At 37.3% G+C, this 20,715-nt stretch overlaps 1 protein-coding gene across 4 annotated transcripts in view; it reads right to left on the reverse strand.

Moving 5' to 3' along the window:
* Nucleotides 1-20,715, reverse strand: part of SORBS2 (sorbin and SH3 domain containing 2) — a 188,027-nt gene that overhangs the window by 37,779 nt on the left and 129,533 nt on the right. For 2 of the 4 annotated variants that reach the window (XM_077762335.1, XM_077762327.1), the window contains 2 exons: nucleotides 8,952-9,001; nucleotides 5,986-6,170 (listed from right to left, as the gene is read on the reverse strand). In XM_077762335.1, coding sequence (XP_077618461.1) covers nucleotides 5,986-6,170; nucleotides 8,952-9,001 — 235 coding nt within the window. Of the gene's footprint in view, nucleotides 1-2,042; nucleotides 3,627-5,985; nucleotides 6,171-8,951; nucleotides 9,002-13,509; nucleotides 13,573-15,295; nucleotides 15,380-16,099; nucleotides 16,259-20,715 lie in introns of all 4 variants that reach the window. The other 2 variants (XM_077762313.1, XM_077762319.1) reach the window with 2 other exon arrangements.

A 20,715-nucleotide genomic window follows, 5' to 3' on the forward strand; every position in this document is an offset into this window, starting at 1 on the left:
AGCAAAGGGAAAGCAGTTAGTATGGTTTAGTCTTGGACACAGATTGTTACACATGCAGCTTCAACTTTAGAGAAAAATCCCAATTCTAAAGCAGGTTAATAACTTTTTCAATGAATGTAGCTTTGCAGATATTAGAGTTCGCAAAACCATGTATAAAAAGTAATTAGCGTAGTTTTGATACCTATTTGTATTGTGTTCATACATCTTCTGCAAACGAGGTATGCCAAAACCACAATAGTACCTGGGAAGCTAATAGCATGGCCTGGTGTAATTTAAATGTTTAAGGGTTAAGGCCAAAAGTGGTAGAGATTTAATCAACTAAATAGGGTCAGGATTTGAGTCTCATTTGATTTATAATGGTAGAGAGGTAAAGAGTAATTTATCAATTTGCATTCAGTTACTAGTCCCATAACTGTGTTAAATAACTTTTCGTGGGCATTAGATAGAAAAAGCAATAAGATAAAGTATTTTCCAAACTTGCAAAATCAGGATGGTGTGAACTACTGCTGTTAATATTTTTCCAAGAAAAATAGTACAGCCTCTTTAAACATACAAATTTGCCACATTAGTTGCTCTACTTTCAACCTCTTGTGAGGCAGATTCTCATAATAACTGGATATAGTATAAAACTCTCATCAGAGGTCAATGCATCTTAGTTTTTTTTGAAGGAGGTTGTTTTTTTAAAAAAAGTAATTTGCAATTTGATAATAGCTAACACTGACTTCAGTTTGGAATCTGTTTGGAAATATTCTTTCACTCTGCTGAGTTAACTAATAAATGAGAGGCCAAATTACATCCAATGAGACATTTTCATCTTAGAAGNCACAGAGATTATATTGTATACTACAAACTCTGAATTACTAGGAGTTTGCATCTCTTTTCTTTTACCTAATCCTTAATTGATTTTTGTCAAATCTCTTGTCTTCCCTGGGTCTTACCTGTAAACCAGTGCTTGGAATGATACTTGTCACCTAGGTTTTTGAAAGTGTTAATTAGATAGTGTGTGTAGAGCACTTTGCAATGCCCAGTGCATAGCAGACTGTTGACAATCCAAATTCCAGCAGGGAATGTTCTTTTCAGCTTCTGAAAACTTAGATCGTGAACAGATGTACTTTAAGAATAAAAAAAAAAGGAATTGTATAAAAATTGCATAAAAATATCAGAACCCCTAACAGACCTCAAAAAAATGTCCTCTGCTTTTGAACTATTATTTGTCCTTGTGTTGCCACTTCAAGGTGATAATCCATCTACAAAAATGGAGTTAAGGGTCACTTTTAACCTAAATGGTCTGATTCAAATGTCAGTATAAGATTGTTTCAGCAGGAATAGAAAATAAAGTAATGGAAAGAAAAAGAAAATGAACACACTGAGTGATGGAAATGAGACATTTGTCTATACAGCTTAAAGATGTATTCACAAAAATTTTATCCCATGTGCCCTTTAAAGGTTGTTCAACAAATCCTTTTCTCTTTTCATTGTCCATCAATTACTGCATTAAATATTTCAGTTTTGCTTCCTGAGTGTTTTGATGTAGTATCTTTATGTTGAATGTAAGCAAATTATTTATTGTGAGTGAGTGACTATAAAGTTAATATAAAAATCAAGGAAAAAGCTATTAAGTTATCGGTTTTGATTCATTTTATGACAAGAAAGAGTCATCAGTCTCTTAAGGATACTGATACTCAATTATGGTTTCCTTGATGGGATCCTTTTAAATTGGTAAAATAAGTTTAATTTGTTGTTTTGATGAAAGTTGTTTCAACCCTAACATTAAGCTACAGGATGGTTTTCCCTTTTGATTTTGAATGAGTAAATTTTTGTGAATTGATGATCACTTTAAGCCACACATCAAGTCCGAATATCACATGGGCAAATGAGACTATTCAGGAAGACATGTTTGCACCACAAGCATTTGCTCCAAAACACATAACGATGCCAGGTGGTCTCACAGCTTAGGAATGATGAGATGTAGGAATGGAAGATGAAAGAGCTGGATGGTGGGTGTCTGAATCACAAGGAAAAAGAAAGAAAAGTTCATCCACCTTGGAGAGTCCGTGCACCCTCATGGTCTTGGTGGTGGTAGTTGGTGGTGGTGGTGTCCACATCTTGGAAAGAGGCACTGTGAGGCATTCTCCCACAATCGTTCTGGTACAATGGACAATGAATAGCACCATCTTGAGGCAGTGGGTGGAAAGGCTGGTGCATGGGGCTCCTTTTTATAGCTTTAAGTGATGAGTTCCTCTCAGGAATATCTGGCAGCAGTTCACTGATAAGGCGGTGCAAGATACTGTTGTCTGGCAAACTTCCCCGTCTCTTTTCAGCTTTAATTTGGTCACAGATGTCTTTAAGGGCAGAGTCCAGAGCCTCAAATACAGACGCTTTACATTTTGCCTTGTCAGTCTGCTTTTTGGGAGTCGAACTCTTTTTCCTCCGGAAAGGCACGGGACTGACTAGAAATGCAAGTTTAGAAAGGCCAGGGTCCATTTCCTGCCTTCTGGGCTCCTCAGCATTTTCGTGTTTAGCTCTTTCGTGTTTCAGCATGGTGGTAAATCGAGTGTAGGAGGCTGGGCATCTGCCTTTGCAGGAGCTGATGAGGTGCCGGTGGTGGTGGTGGTGATGGTGGTGGTGGTGGTGGCTGGATCCATAAAAACTTTCAGAAGATGTGAAAGAAAAGTGATCAAAGTCACTCTCACTGCAAAAGGATGATCCTTCCACGTGGATGTAATCACTGTGGTCAGATACAACTCCATCTTGGTCACTGTCGGAAAACTCCATGTGAGTTCTCGGTTGCTCGTCACTGGTGACTTCGATATGAATTGGCACCAGGGCTTTAGGCTCATAGCTTCGTTGTACATGGGAAGGATGTCTGCCCTGGTTTTCTTCCTCCAGCAGAGACTCAATGGAAAACCGCCTTTTGGGACATAAACCGTTTTGTTGAGGTTCTAGGGTTATAGGAGATAACATATCATCTCCTAAATTTGGCATGGATTTTGACTTTTGAATCAACTTTTCAAATTCAGAAATGCGAGTGGGGACCATGTCCCTGGGCACCTCCTCAGTGGATGACTGGCTCCAGCCATGGAGCAGGCCCCTGTGCTGCTGTTCCTTTTCGTACTGCATGATTCTCGACTTCACGGAACAAATCACCTCGGAATTCATCAAATCCTTGCGGTTAATGCGGTGCATTTTCTTGTACATTTTTAGGAACCCTGGGGCGTCATGGGCTGACCTGTGTCGGAGCCTCGACCTGCCATTACCGCGGCCATCCTGGATGTAGGGGGACGCCCAGACCTCAGGGCAGCTTTCCTTGGAATCCTCTTCACACAGGAGGGAGCCCATACTTTCTGACTTGGCTTTTGGGTCAGGGAAACTGTCACAGTCGTCATTTAGGAGATCATCACAGCTACGGGATTTGATTTTGGGGGAAACTGTCTCTTCAGTGCTGCTCCAGACCTCTGCATTCTGTCGGGCCATCTGCCAGCCATTCTTGAACGTGATGGCCCTCTGTGAGTCACGAGGGACATCCAAATGCTGTCTCTTGTAAGCGTTACAGTAATCTAACTCATTGGAGGGGTTGCCGTGGAGCCCTGAGTAACTGTAAAGGGATGGACACATATCATCCCCACCTTTTAATCCAGGCCAGCGTGGTGGAAGAGAGACATTTGGAGAAGTTAAAAGGTTCACAAAGAGGAGAGCATGTCAATTAGCATCAGAGAGCAAAGCAAAGGGAAAGCAGTTAGTATGGTTTAGTCTTGGACACAGATTGTTACACATGCAGCTTCAACTTTAGAGAAAAATCCCAATTCTAAAGCAGGTTAATAACTTTTTCAATGAATGTAGCTTTGCAGATATTAGAGTTCGCAAAACCATGTATAAAAAGTAATTAGCGTAGTTTTGATACCTATTTGTATTGTGTTCATACATCTTCTGCAAACGAGGTATGCCAAAACCACAATAGTACCTGGGAAGCTAATAGCATGGCCTGGTGTAATTTAAATGTTTAAGGGTTAAGGCCAAAAGTGGTAGAGATTTAATCAACTAAATAGGGTCAGGATTTGAGTCTCATTTGATTTATAATGGTAGAGAGGTAAAGAGTAATTTATCAATTTGCATTCAGTTACTAGTCCCATAACTGTGTTAAATAACTTTTCGTGGGCATTAGATAGAAAAAGCAATAAGATAAAGTATTTTCCAAACTTGCAAAATCAGGATGGTGTGAACTACTGCTGTTAATATTTTTCCAAGAAAAATAGTACAGCCTCTTTAAACATACAAATTTGCCACATTAGTTGCTCTACTTTCAACCTCTTGTGAGGCAGATTCTCATAATAACTGGATATAGTATAAAACTCTCATCAGAGGTCAATGCATCTTAGTTTTTTTTGAAGGAGGTTGTTTTTTTAAAAAAAGTAATTTGCAATTTGATAATAGCTAACACTGACTTCAGTTTGGAATCTGTTTGGAAATATTCTTTCACTCTGCTGAGTTAACTAATAAATGAGAGGCCAAATTACATCCAATGAGACATTTTCATCTTAGAAGGAAATCTGATGAAGGAAAATCTCTCTCTTGATAGTTCATGTCTTACAACCTTATCCAAACTTTGCAAAAGTAGATAAGCACATCCAGCAGATACATAATATTTGGGAAAGGAAGTTGACTTAACACTTCCTAGGGTAAAAACAAATATCTAAATTAGTCAGAATCCTTTTAATTTTGGGTGTTATCCAAGCATAATGAATCAATGATATTTCATGCCCTACTTATTTTATCTTAAAATATTCATTTGCATAAATGAATGGAATCTGATAAACATATCTCTGTTAATTGGATGAAAGGTATCATAAAAGGGGCTCACTCATTCTGAACTTTCCAGATAGTAGGCCCAGTTTTACTAGGCCATGGAAGACGGCTAGCACCTTGACCTATCCGGAGTCTAGTCATCCAAACCAGCCTTTCTTGCACACAAACCATCTACCACTTAGCTTTACCGTATGGCAACACTTTCGTGCTTATATTTGATACGTGTGGCTGAATCTCTGCTATTTAAGGGAAACTTCTGTTAGAAATCAAGTTCTTTACACATTTCCGATTCCTTTTGTGTTGTTTCAGTCCCAGGAGATTGGGGAAGATTTCAGGGCCCCAAATTTGGTATGTCCTTAGGTACCTGTCGATCCTGGGTCAATCCTCAGTCTCCATCTTGGGAATATTCCTGTTACCACAGTAACAATGCACTAAACAGTCTTCCGGAGACCTGAAGGAGAGACTTGCCCTCTCTCAACACAGCTCACTGAACTTCCAGAGAGGAGAGAGGCCATATGGAAAAATGGCTTGGTGATATCTAAATTTTCCAAGTATGGCTTGAGACCAGTCAGTTCTTATTAGTGGACTGTTGGGAATCAAACACCATGTTACATGCATAACATGGATATTCTACTATCTATATGAATTTTGACCAAAATATAGAACAGATGATGAAAGAGACAACTTCCGTAGGTCGGACAAAATCTTATCTAGAATGAAATAATTTTTAAAAAAACAACAAAATCAAACTGTTTTAGGCAACAGTGTTCTTTGTTGCTACTTCTAATTCCTATTCTATAGATGTGATTAACTTTGCTAGTTGTAGTAACTTTAGACCATTTTTTAAAATATGCAGATATTTATAAATGTAGTCTTTTAATGGCCTGACAGTAAATTAGATACTCTAAATTTGTTCAAAAAACCACAACTGATACATTTTGAGGAAAAAAAAGCATTAAATACGCTAGATGATAGAGACCTTTAAGCCACTCACATGGCTCACCAAACTGACCTAGTCTGTGTAAAAAAAAAAAAAGCTATTATTATGAAACTATATTGTATTCAAGGCAGTGTATTTAAATGCTAACTGTCTCTGGACAGGTAATCTGGCCCAGCTGTCACAGGTCCCTAGGTTAAAACAAAGCTAGTAAATTCCTTACACATCAAGCTATGATTGCTCACCTTTTGTTCTTGATGGGGAAGAAGGGGAGGAACTTATGAAGGACTTGGTCAGGGTGGTGCCTGACCCTGGGAGGTCCGCTCGGCCGGGGCCGGTCCTGCGTGCACTTTGATCCAGGCCCCTCGGCTGCCCCACTGCAGGCTCGCTCTTCCTCCTTTTCCTGAAGTCACTGGCCATGCTCATGGCACTAAAAGAAGAGATCATCTTCAGTTAGGCTGGTGTTAGAGGAGGTTAGTGTGTGAATCAGAAAGACTGATGGAATGTGCTAGTGACTGTGGTACAACTATTACCTCTGTTCCCTCGAACTGCAGTTTTAAAAGTTCATTCCTTGCTATTAAATGTTATTTCTTTCTCATCTCTTTAAAAATATTCATAGACTAGGGGCGCCTGCGTGGCTCAGTCGGTTAGGCGTCCGACTTTGGCTCAGGTCACAATCTCGCGGTTCGTGGGTTCAAGCCCCGCGTTGGGTTGTGTGCTGACAGCTCGGAGCCTGGAGCCTGTCTTCAGATTCTGTGTCTCTTTCTCTCTCTGACCCTCCCCTGCTCATGCTCCCTCTCTCTCTCAAAAATAAAAACATAAAAAATAAAAAAAATTCATACACTATTAAAAAATTTTTTTAAAATGTTTATGATTTATTTTTGAGAGGAAGAGTGCAAGCAGGGGAGGGGCAGAGAGAGGGAGACACAGAATCCAAATCAGGCTCCAGGTTCTAAGCCGTCAGCGCAGAGCCCAATGCGGGGCTCGAATCCACAGACTGCGAAGTCATGACCTGAGCCGAAGTCGGATGCTTAGCCAGCCCAGGTGCCCCGGGACTTTATTCTTTTTAAGAGAAGTTTTAGGTTTATAGAAAAATTGATTGGGCAATACAGAGAGTTCCCACACACTCCCTTTCCTGGTGCGTACAGTTCCTCCTGTTATTGACATTTCTATCACTATGATATGTTACAGTAAATGAACCATCTTGATTTATTATTATTCAATGTAATGAAAGTCCATGATTTATATTAAAGCTGTTTTCTGTGCAATATCCCAATTTTAAGATTCTTTATGCCTTTTTGTGGTGTTATGGCTCATTCGTTTTATTGTTGAATAACATTCCATTGTATGGATGCATTGGTTTGCTCATCCATTCACCTGTTGAAGGGCATCCTTGTTGCTTTCAAGTTTTAGCAGTATGAATGAAGCTGCTATAAACATCCATGTGCAGTTGTTTGGTGTAGACATAAGTTTGTAGTAACATATTAAAGCAAAAATCCTCCAATTGGTGTTATACATTGTGACTGACAATTCAGTGTTATGACTTGTGTCATGTATCTTTTCTCCATAAAGAGGGGTTCCAACAACATGACTCTGCCTGGGGAAGGCATGCTGACATGGAGGAAAGGACTGGAGAAAAGGAAAACATCTGGTGAGACATATTTCTCTTACCTCCAGGTTTCCCTATGGCCTTTCCTACTAATCTTAGCTTGAAAACCCTTACCCTGAAATTCTGACATTTTCCTATTTAAATGATGAATGACTAATAATTTGACCAGGAAGCAAATTATTAAGGGAGACTTGCACCTGGCTGTATGAAATGGCGTCAACAGTCTGTAATGGCAGGAAATTTTTTTTATCATGGTCTGGATCTGAATATAGTATCATTTAAGACAAACACTAGTGGACGAAGATACACATCACACAGCGTGCGATGATCATTACATAAAATTATATCAACAACAGCAGTAACAGCAACACCAGCTCCCATGAGGCAGCAATACACTATTGCTTTGCTGCCATTACTGTCTGTATAGCCCACACGCAAACCTGTGAGGTGTACCTGGTTACCAGTATTTCACAAATGAGTCAACGCAACACACACTGCAAGTATACAGATGGAGCTGGACCTCAGAATTTGTCTTTGTTCTTCTAAAGAGGATGCCCGTCTTCTCCTAGACCTGTTTTTGCGGTCACTCTCCTGTCACGTGAGGGTCTGTGCACAGTTTTTCTAGCAATCTTAGGTCAGATTAGAACTCTGAAACTCAAATATTTTAGGAGTGTATACAGATATAAAAGGAGTTGCAGGAGCTCTTTTCTTAATGACATTGATGTCAGTGACTGGCACTCATGAACCCAATTTACAAAGGACCCAGTTTACAAAGTTTTTGACTTATCTTGATAGAAATCTATAGAAGGGCAAATTTATATTTCTTGTTGATAATACAATATGGCTAAGGGTTTGTATTATTCACTATTGCTATCGAGCTGTGTCTGAATTTCTGTAATGCTTTAAAGTAAGTGTGATATTTAAAGCCTGTCAACAGAACTTACCTTGGCCGATTCCTGCGACAGTTAGACTAGTTCCAGGTTATTCCGGCTCAGTTCTAGTTTGTCTCTGCTCCTTGCTAGCTATGTATACTTGGTAAGTTATGGAGCCTAAGTTTAGTGTATTCAGACATAAGGTGGGGAGAATAGTACTTAACTCATCGTGGTGTCTTAAGGACTGAATATGCTTATGTGTTTAGAATATCAGGTATATAGTAAGCCCTTCTTTATTGGTTGCAACAGTGTTTCTGGTTTGTGCGGTCTGAGTATAATGAACAAATATGTATAGAACATAATTTAGAAAATTTCTAATAATTTACAAATTTTTCAAATATGCTATCGTAAGCATCATCTAATAATATTGAAAATTAGATGTTTATAATTCCCATTTAAAGAAAGAAAACTGGATATAGAGGAGATAGGCAAGGGAAGAATTTCTTGGTAAAGGAATCCAGAATTATTTCACTTAGCTTTTATGAATTTTTAAATATGCTCATATACAGTGATGCAAAAACATAATAAAACAATGTCATAAAGTATGGTGCTTAAAATAATAATTACTGACGACATAATCTTCATTATTGCTTCACTGAATAGTATTCCTATTGAAAAAGAAACCACTGGTATAGAATATTCTGGTTGCATAATGTATTGACATTCTTACCTAGTGGGTCTTTCTAGGCTTCTGTCTATGGAAGATTGATACAAGGAGGCCTGTTAAGATAGAAAAATAGTTCCATAAAAATTTTCACCAAGGCAAAATTTCATTTGTCCATGGACACTAAATTAGGTATCCTAAAAGAATATTATAAAAATTGAGATAAAAATACCATTTATTTTGATCACAAAATGTCTTTCAAAGAGAAATATGTAACTGAATTTCTACTTTTTCCTATCTACTTTCTCTTTTGATATGCTGCCCTGTATTTCTCTGTGTAACTCAAATTATTCACAAACCAAACATTGCCTAGGGGCAAAAAGAAAAGTTGTTAATTACTCCGTCTTACAGGAAGTAGACTGTAAGTAGAAATCTTCTACATAAAGGAATGGTTTGTTGTTTAAAAAAATATTTGTTGTCATCATTCGGCCCTTATACAACATAAACCTTCTTTATAAATTTTTTTGTCGTGTTTCCAGGTATTACCTCCAAAGTACAACATTTGAGCAGACTGGAGACATCTTTCCTCTGTCAACACAGACACGGCATTTTAATACTACTTCTGAATTTGGTTTAAAATTAAACTTAACTACCTGATACTTAAATCAGATACAGACTGACATCTTTCAAATTAGTTAAGTTGAGGGTTAGTTTAAAACAAATGATTAATGAACCAAAATATAACCTTTTAAAAAAGAGAAGTGGGCTTTTAACATTTCCATGAGAAAATAAATTCTCAGTTGTACATGGTTGTAGGAACGAAGAAAAATAGATAATACAAAGTGATACACAATTCCAAATACCTATTGTACCCACTATTTTCATACTCCTTCATTCTGAACAGTACAATGAAATAGCTATTAGGCAAAAATACTAGATGGGAGTTTTTTACTCCCCATGGCCACCTCATAGAATAATTACTGAAATATCTAAAAGGCAAGAGAGGATCTGTTTTGAGCTCTTTAGTAAAAGGCAAAAGGTTTATTTGACCTGAAGAGAAACCAGAGTATTGTTTTGAGCTCTTGAACATTTGAAATGATACTGCAGAATGAGGAAAAGCAGTTGTGGTGTGATGTCTAGAATGTATAGGAAAATGCATACACGTATATATGTGTAAGACTGTATATGTGTTCGGGGCATATTTGATGATTGATTATTTATCACAAACTTTTGTCTGATGAAGCACTGAAATTCTAGTTTAAAAATATCCTTCCATATGAAAGTTTAAAAACATCAACCAAAAAGGCAGGATTTGACAGATTTTATTTAAGTTCCTATCACACAGAAATCTTTTACCAGAGTGTTAAAAACCTACTTAGTGGAAATTAAACCACACTTTAAAAACTATTTCTATAACTTTATTTTCTACTTGTAAATTGGCACCAATTAACCAATTAAAATATTAGCATATAATTTTGAGATTCTTTATGTAGATCAGTCTGACAAGCCCTCTTATGCATAATTCTAAAATTGGTTCTGTTAATTAATATTTTCATTTAATTCCATCTTACTGAATGCGAATGGAATCTTGCCCAGAAACAAACAAAAGCACCTTTCTGCGAAAGACTATCGCTCCTCCTTTTAGGCAGAAAAGGCACATTATAATATTTTTAATTCTCAGAAAACATTTGGATTCCTAGGTTCTCAACAAATATAAAATTAGAAGAAATAAATTTGGTCCACTATCTGACAAATGTACATAATTACTTAACTTGCCGAACTCTGAATCGGACACTGCACAGGTGAAAAAATAAACCCTAAATAAAAAGGAAAACAAAGACGGAAACAAATAAAATCAGATAATTATATTCTGCTTTAGAAAGATTAACTCTGCAAGTTTGCCGAAGAGCAACACCAAATAGCCTCAGAGTGTTACCGCCAGTGTGGAGCATAACGTTCCCAGAAACGATAAACCACAGTTGATTATCAAAACGTGTCAGTTTCAGAACATCCCTAGAGTGATCAGAGATTTTGAATTGTCAGCTTGGAATGAGCCTAAACAAAACTGTAATATGAGATAAAACATAGTGTAAGAAGTGGAGTCTCTATACTGATAAACTGAATGTATTTTAGACTTAGGTAAGGAAACGACATGATTCCTCCTTCTGCTGGCTTCCATAATCCAAAATAAACTGAAACCAGTTTTGTGATTTTATGTATAGTCTAAGAAAAACGTTCAATATTAAATTTTAAAGAAACAGTAAAATGTCTAGAGAGATGACTAAGAGAAATACTGTATGATATTATATGAATGATACTCATTCTGAAATGGAAATTGTCTCCAGAAAAGGGGTTAGCTTTTTTACCTATTACGATCTACTGAGTATTTATGTATTACCTTATTTTAACGTACCTAAATTAAGTTAATTTTAATGCAGTATGGACACTGAAGCATTCTTTCTGCTAAATGGTCATGTGACTTAACTTTACTTAACAGTCCTTAATTGTTCTTCATTAATGCCAGTTTCTCAGTTTTATTGATTAAAAAGTCTTTTATTCATGGCATACGCTGGGCACTTGATAAATGGTAGCCAAGGTGATATGTAATCAATTACAAATTTTACCAGAAATTTTTTACATAAAGATATTAAAGATAATATCCGGTACCTTAGCAGAGTATTTTTTACACTCTGAAAAACTCTGATGTGAGAGTATTATGCTACAGAATCGCACAATAGTCTTTCTCAATTCCAAAGAGATAATAGCAAATCAGTTAAATCATCAGCAAAATGCTTTTGTATGTGATTTTTTCCCCGCTACCATAACATGTAGAATGTATAAAGTTTCTACTATTTTTAGCCTGAATTATTGTGTAAAGTTAATTACAAGAACTTATTTCACACAAATAGTTAACAAGGAATAGTATTAAGTAAATAACTTGTTTCTGAAAGATTTGAACTCCAAATACATCTCTTGGTTGTGCTAAGAAGTATGGTGTAGAGAAAACCACATGGAAGTGGAGGTTAAGAGATCCATATTTTATTTTTAACTTGCCACCATCTTACCTTGTGATATTGGACATATATTTTTTTAATTGTTGGACTCTACTTTTTTTGACTTAAAAATGAGTGAGTTGGACATGGTGACCTCTAAATTTTATTTCACTTCTGTAAGAACCAACCACTTTAAAATCATCCTAGAACTATCTGACCAAAATATAAGAAAAAATATCTGACCAAATTGAATTCCAAAGTGAATTCTTAGGCTCTTCATATGTTGAAATGATACCCTTTCTTCAGATGTGAAGGTAACATAACATACAGAATAGAATTGCTTGTCGTATTTGATTGTCTTTATGCTATATAACTGTCTACAATACAAGCCTCTAGAAATAACGACATTCACTAACCTAGAATGCTCTTGATTACTCTATTTTCCTTTTTATTTAATATATAAATATATATTTTAACATACACTGTGATGCATAATTTAGAATTGCAAATTGAAGCTTCAGGAAGCTGGATATTTTCTTCTGACTGTGCCTGCAATTCCAGTTATCACCACTGTGTGTCAGTGGTACTCCCTGAAGCATAGGTATCTTAGTTTTATTTTCTAGTCGCACATTTTTTTTTACCAAGTTAAGACTTTTGTATGAAAATAAGATATCTATTAAGTGTTTTTGTGTATATTTAAGACCACAGAAAATCTGTGTGAAACTAGTTTATGCACTTTGCTTCCTTTCCAACTACTTCTAAGAATTCCCACACAGAGGCTTTTATATAGCTGATGTTTAGCAAAACTGTCACTTTTGCGTATGTCAGCCAGTAAGTTTAAATATGCTTTCCAAAATAATTTCATTTTTCTTTGCAGAGAGCAGGATAAAAACCTTTGACTCTGGATTGTTTCTTCCTTTTTCATACACTCTTTGACTAAATCAAATAAAATTTGACATTGCCTGGCATTATTTTTTTTACCTAGCAGATTGTCATGAGCGATGGCAAATGCATTTCATCTCATATGCCAGTTATAATCTATTATATTGGCAGCCTGGATTACAGCATTGAGAAGGATTAGTAATGCCTGTCAAGGATGTTGAACTGGGAGATCGTGACATGTGTCCCAGTTGTCTGTCAGCCCCATTCTTGATATTATCTGATGCTAAAATCCACAAATTGTATGTAGGAAAAGAAAAGAATTAAAATAAAATTTAAGAAAATGTGGGGCATAAACATGTAATTAAGAATCTAAACTGTCATTCTGCACCTCCCAGCATGATGATAAAATGGCTCTGTCTAGTATTTTGTGCAGTCTAATTAAAACAGGCAGTTGATATATGTACTGAGTACTACTTCTGATTTCTTAATGATCACACTCCAGGACTGCGTTGAACAGTTCAACTCAAAGTTATGGCTGGAATGATTCCTCACCTACATTGCAGAAAAGAGCCAACAACTTTGGTATAATTAACGTCTAAGCAACGATACTGCATACGACACAGTGATGCGAAGGTGGGTTTTCCAAAATAGCTTAGACCCTACAGTCAACTGTTAAAACGTGGATGGTTCAGAATCACAGTAACGGCTCCTAAGAGAGAAATCTGAAAAAGAGAATAATTTGTTTTTACCTCATTGGAAACACCAGAAGAATGATCTTGAACATAGTCCAGAGCCTTTTTAGGAGGCTGGGTGTAGATGCACCACATAAGCAGAAGTGTAGAGATGGAATGGAGGAGAATCAATGGCAGCAAGGAATGGACATGTGGAAAAGGTGACAACAGTTAGAAATTGAGTGCTGACAGCATCAGAAACACATAAAGAGTGCATGAATGGAGCAAAATGGGGGTGGCCCAGGAGGAAGGGTGCAATGTTTGTAAAATATTCTCAAGCACTGGGCAAAATTACTAGTGATTTGATTAGTAAATTTATAAACTCATTTCACCAGATCAAAACAAGCACTCCACTCTCTAGCCACCAAGGAATGCGAGGTATATTAAAGGAACATTCAAGGAGCAGGTGGGTAGCATGCTGGTGAGTTTCCATGTGTGGCTGAAATGATTATAGAAAAATGCTGATAATTTATGCTCAGAACAGAAATCGGTATGGTCTCTACAAGCCGTGTACTCAATAATAACAATACATATAAAATAAAGCTAGAGAATTTTTATTCCTCTAAAATAAAATGCATTTATGTGAATACTTGGGTACAAATTAGGGAAAAAATGATAGAAAACACTTTTCCTGTTAAGTAGAGAAATTCTAGGAAAAATCCTTTGGTATACATTCATTTACAGTCACTTTTGATCCAGTTCAATAAGGTAAGGGACTCTAACCAAGTGTCCTTTGCATTTTAATGGATGAAAGTGATGACTATAACCACCCAATATCCAATATATGGTCAGTTTATGAGTATGCAAATCAGTATATGATATGATAAAAGAAAGATTATGCTCTCTGATCTTCAGTAAAATTCTGTACAGTGGAATAATTGAAGAGTTTAAAATTCAGTAACACCAGTAATATGAAAAAATACACTGACACATATCAAATGCACAGCTATTGGTAGATAAGAGTTCCCCAATAAAACTTAATGAACGAAATTGTTATTTAAAGTGTAGGTTTGACTCTTTATCCCAAACAGACTATGGACTTCTCATAAGTTCCAACTTTGGTGGGTTTGGGGACAAGATGTTTCACTTGCAAAACTAGAAACAGCACCACAGGGATTATTTATTTGTCTCTTTCCTTATATTCCTAAGAGTAAATGAGGCATTTTATAGTGGGAACATACTGACAATATATTATTGTGGGAACTGCCCAGAGTATTTTTGTTTGTTTGGTAGACCTGGGTTAACTTCTGACTCTACCGCTTACTATCTTGTGCAAATTACTTAACCTCTCTGGTCTCCGTTTTCTTCTTATTAGAGGGACATCCAGAGGACTCAGTGAGATAATGAATTCAGAACCCAGCACTCTCCAGGTGCTTGGTCGTTTCTCAGCAAATGGGAGCTTTAATGATAGTAATAATTATTATAAATGTCACATTACTTGCTGTGATTGAACTAGACCAAAATGGACTGTAAACAAATAGAAATCTTCTATAAATCTGTAACAATTGTCTAAATATTCTAAGACAAGGACTGTCTCAGCATTTTGAATTTGTTTAGATAGAAAGTAAGCCTAACACAGAATGTGTGGTAAAGAAAAGCTGCATAGGAAGTGTCTGAATGTCTTTAACCATTTGGTACCGAAGTGAATGTGGACTAAGCTGTACCGAATTTGCATATACGGCATACATTCGGCTCTTTGGCTTTTGTTCTGTAAATGACACCTCTCTCTACTAATAATGATATGTTTTATAAATCAAACAACATTCCCCTAATTTTCTTATATTAATAGTCTAGCCTCACTTACCGGGCGTCCAAACTCCAGTTCTGAAAAGAATTTATACCAGGGCTCATTTTCTAAATCTATGTCATCTGGATTTATGCGATCAGTCTGGAGCAGATGTGAAGGAAAAGGGAAGGAAAAGGCACACTGAGCTGAGTGAGGGAAACGCCGTGTGGTATGAAAAACACACACGCGCATTCGCACGCAAACATGCACCGACTCTCATCCAATGAATCTCAGCAGGACGAACAAAGGAAGTAAAGTAAAATGAGTAAAATTAGGATATGAAGATGAGCTTCGATGGCATCACCTAGGCCCCTAGTCACTTCCTCTGTATACCTCTGTCCTCTCTTTTGAGTTTTCTCCTTAGCTGGATGCATAAACCATGAAAAACTGTGAGCGAAAATGAGCACAGATAGCACACCTCAAATAGGCTAAATTTAGCCTATTAATATTAAAATAGACTCAGCTAAGTCACCAAGTAGCTCCTCTGGGTGAGTCACTCCACCGCCCCGTCCTCATTGATCCCGGCATCTCAAGCTGCAGTCTGTGGACAGTTTGCTCGGGTGCACATATAGGGACAGCCTGGCAGGGAGGGGAGGGTAAAAGTGGGGAGAGAGGTGAGGGGAAGGAGTGAGAGGTGCTGGGGGGCTGTTAAGGGTCAATTGGCATGAAGAACCTGGGGTCTAGTTGAGAAAGAAAAGGGCAGCAAGGTGGAGGGGGTGGTGAGTAGCTAGGATCTGATTGTCCTCTTAGCCTCTGGAGAGCAAGGGCCACCCCTGAGCTTCCCGAGGGACATTAGATAAGGTAAAGAAGGAAGGAGCTCACCCAGATGGGGGAAAGAGCCGGGGTGCACGGGCTTGATATGGGGAGGCCAGTCCTGGGCGGAGGGGAGGGACTACCAGTTACTTCTCCATATGGTGGAACAGAAAGAGGCTTCCGGTCAGGTTCCCTTGGAACAGGTGTTGGAGTTGTTGGGAGAGGGGGCTGTAAGAAAGAAGGGTGAAGGAAACACTGACTGATTAGATGGGGGCTCTTGATGGAATAAAGAGGACATCAGTTAGCAGGAGGAAACATTTCAGAAAAGTAAGATGTCCCTTGGGAGACCCAGAGACCTTAGGAACCGTCTGGATGGCTGGATAGATGTGAAGACAAGGAGCCTCCCAGAAAGTAAATAATGATCATGTTTAGTGAGCTACTCCAAGCATCACCTTCTATCTGTCTGCCTTGAGCTAGAGAAACGGATTTGGATCGGGTTGGGTTTTCACAGTACTGTAGTGGGCTAGCGGTGGGGAGGGGGTGAGCAAGGGGGTCCCACTCTGGTTTGGTTGACGCTCTAGTTTAGAGAAAAAGCTAATTTTTATAACTGACTTGCTCCCCTCTGATGGTTTCTGAATATTGTATTTAAGACAGAAAAACTAGGAGTGTTAATATTAGCAGTTTGAGAAAATACATACAATTGCTTTAGTAATAGAAAAAACAGATATGGAACATTTACTTTCTCCAACAATATCCTTAGTGCTTTTGCATAATATATGCCTGATCAGACTGATTCAGGCTAGTGATTTCATATTAAATGAAGATGCTTAAAGTATTACATATGGGTTGTTACTTCTTGGATAATTATTACATGACACTAATAAAACATGGTACAATTTGACAGTAATATTTTAAGTCAGACAACAAAACAAAACAAAACAAAACACCTCAGTTCCCTAAAAGCCATTCACCATGTCTAGAAGAGGACATATTCTCTGTAATACTGAGCGCTTTGAGATATTCCACATTCAAACAAAAGCGATTATTTTGACATTAGCTTGTCGAATTGTTTTATTGACTTTTTGAATTTCCAATCATTTTGTTAATAATATACAGTCTTGTGCAACAATCAGTTATATCCAAAGTGTTTTTAGAGATGTGCTTTTATTTCAATATTTTATAATAGAGATTATAATAGTAGCTATAGACAATGATGGAAAAATTTGAGGCATCATAACAAAACAGTGAAAGGTCCTAAGTTATCCAAAATTTGCGGTGATTGTGATAAGACTGTGTAGTAACTCTGGGGAATATTTATGGCAGAATGCTAAGTGATAACAGCCAAATATGATCATGAGCTTGTACAGTGTTTACACTGGTATCACAAAGTCTATGTCTGGATGAGCACGGGAAGAAAACACACACATACACAAAAAAACCACAGTGGTGTTCTGGTGTTGAGATTGTTCTTTTCTTTCTTTTAAAATATTATTTTGCTTTACTATTATAATGTTGTGAAGAAGGTCCTGTAATTACTATGGGAAATGTTGCAGAAAACTTGATCCAATTTACACTTGATTCAATAGGATAACAGTACTAATTGAAATTTTGCTATTAGTAAAATGCTGTTTTTCTCCAATTATCATTTAGATAATAGCTGTGGCTTATGACTGTTTTCTGGAATAGTTCTGTTGGAGCAGAGTTTTAGGGTAATGGATATTAGAATTTTCTAGTAGTTTTTGTTGTGTCTCTGGAGGCCTAGGACTCCATCCAGAAGAAAACCAATCTTTCTTTCAAATGTCATTGTTTCTAGTATTATATACTTAATAATATTACTAATTCTTATTCTATAATCACACATAGGATTTTGTTTTACTAGAGGGAGATAGCAATTTCTCTTAGGGGAAAGAAATTTGTCTAAGAATATTTTGAACAGCAGAGGGCAGCAAATTTACTAAACAAATAAGTATATTTACCAGTGGTTACAACTTCACTTTGACTTCTACCTTAAGAAACTATTAGCAAACAGATTTACAAAATCCTGATTTGTGGAAATAGATTTCTATGATAGAATGTGGGAAAGAGAGAATGTCTACCATTGTGCATCATACCTTACAATGGAATGACAGTTTTTCATGAATTATGATTTTGTAGATTAAAATTTTAACTTAATAGTCTCATTGAGCAAATTATATAGAACCATGCCAATAGAAATTGGCAGAGAGAATGCCTCAAACAACGGTAATTGGTAATTACCCAGAACTTTGGACCTTAATGAAAGGCATATACTTGGGTACAGCCTTAATGGTAAAGAAATGCAAATGGCAGAGTATGAATTTTTTTTTCACTGTGGTTGACATACTGGATCCCTTTAGGTATGCAACAATGTCATGTATGACATAGCAATCTAGATCCACCGCTACACAGAGGCCTCACAAAAGTTAGTGATACATATACAGATGGTCAGCCAGCAAAAATATATACACATAGACACACTCATAATCTCACTAAATCACGTGTAATCTGGAATTTCAGGTTCCATACGTAACCTGAAAGTTCCTTTGAGTTTTTGACACCAATAGGAACGCTCAGAAACTCACTGCAGAAGCGTGGTTATGCTTTACTCTAATTGGTCATTAAAAACAACAAAAAAGCAGATCTACTGTTGCACATCTTGCTAAACTTTTTTGTTCTCATTTTGAAAAACCCAGCACATCTATGCTTATAACAAATGTCATGTACCAGTGCAAGAGGAAGTATTTAAGAAAACCTAAAACTATAAATCAGAAAGAATTCTTATTTAAAGGCAACCAAGGGTGAACAGTAAAATTTTTTAAATGTTTTCTACAGTGTCAAACCATTTAGTTGCTTTTGAGGTTGTAGAACTCTACGATTCTCCGTATTCTCATTCAGACATATAATTTCAATATGTTCTTCCAAATAAAAAAAAGTGCCAACGTAACTTAGTTCTTCAAAATTTATGCTCATGAGAGTTTAAAGCTTTAATATGTTTTATATTTATTGTGGTTCCACAGTCAATCATATACATAATTGTCAGCTGGGATCATTCTTTATGGTTCAAACCATCAGATGAAACTCTCCAAATTTTTATACGTTAAGCTTGGACAATCTTCGCTGATAAGGAAGTGTAAGTTCACTGAGGGTTTACGTTGCATTTCAACTCTGCACAGTGCTTTTGACAATCATTTCTTTCTGCTTTTATCATTATGTGCTGGCTTAGTTGTTGTAGAGAAAGGTAATGTCTTCATATTGTTTTCTATTTTATCATGTGTAGAGAGATCCTGAATAAGTGCTTAATTTAATTTAATTTGGGCTCACCTATAAATATATCCAATCCAGATGGAATGTAAAGTTTTTATCAATCTAATTTCAGCAGAGAGTTTGTATGATGGTCTTAGGGAATAAATTGTGGTTCGAGTCAGTTAAGAATAAATTCCAAAGTACTTTTGTATATCAAAATATTAGGCCCTTTTTATCACTGTTTTCAAATTTATAGTCAAGTGAAAATCTACATGCTTCAAAAAGTTGCACTGACCTTTACTTTCCTGTTAAAAATATCAGTGCATATTTCATTGATTCCTAAGGAAGAAGAGGAACCCTTTGGCCAGAGTCCAAGTAAGGACTTTTATTCAAATAGTAGTGCCTCTTCTGCCCATCTTGCATTCCAGGGAGTCGTGGAATTAGTGAACCACTGTTACTAATAGCAGTGTGGCAAATCTCTTGTGTGTGCTGTGATGGAGACGCACTGTGCCTTTTGTCCCCAGGAGTATATAGACTTCATGGAGAAGCAACAAAACAGGGATTCTGTCTCGCCAATTTTACCCACTAACCCCAAGGGTAAAACCTATATTCATTCATACACTTACTAGTTCGATGCCTATTTGCTAACCACCCACCATGTGTGCTAGGTGCTAGGTGGGCTAGATCCTGCCTTCAAGGTGCTTAATATCTAGTGAGTGAGGGACACAGACAAGTAAACAGGCCATTACACTTCAGTGTGTGAGGAGGAAATGTGTGCTACTGGCACGCAGTAGGGAAGCTTTACACCCAGGGTGGAGGAGTCAGTGATGATGCCCTGGGGAAAAGAGACAAGGCCACAAGGAAGATGGGATTCTCCACTGAAGGGAGAGGTGATGGAGAGAGGCTTCCTGGCAGAGGGGAAGCCTGAACAAAAGTCCAGGAAGGCAGGAATTGAAGGCTGTCTGCATAGCTGGAACATGGTGAGAAGGCAGCAAGGGCAGGAAGAGCTATTGAGGCTGAAAAGGTCAGCAGGGGGCCAGATCACAAAGTTTTTTTGGAAATTACATTAGGAAATTTGGATTTTGCTCTAAGGATACTTGAGAGCCAGGAGAAAGTTTTCAGCAGGAAGTTTTATAAAGTTTCATAAAGATTGCCCTAACTGTGGGGCACCTGGGTGGCTCAGTCAATTAAGCATCTGACTTCGGCTCAGGTCATGATCTCATGCCTTGTGGGTTCAAGCCTCGCATTAGGCTCTGTGTTGACAGCTCAGAGCCTGGAGCCTGCTTCAGATTCTGTGTCTCCCTCTCTCTCTCTCTGCCCCTCCCCCACTTGTGCAAGTGCGCGTGCCCTGTCTCTCTCAGAAATTAACAAACAAACAAAAAAAAAAAAAAAACAAAAAAAAACAAAAAAAAAAAAAAAAAAAA

This window comes from Crocuta crocuta, unplaced genomic scaffold, assembly GCF_008692635.1.
Source record: "Crocuta crocuta isolate KB4526 unplaced genomic scaffold, BGI_CrCroc_1.0 scaffold90, whole genome shotgun sequence".
In the NCBI taxonomy this organism is placed as follows: domain Eukaryota; kingdom Metazoa; phylum Chordata; class Mammalia; order Carnivora; family Hyaenidae; genus Crocuta; species Crocuta crocuta.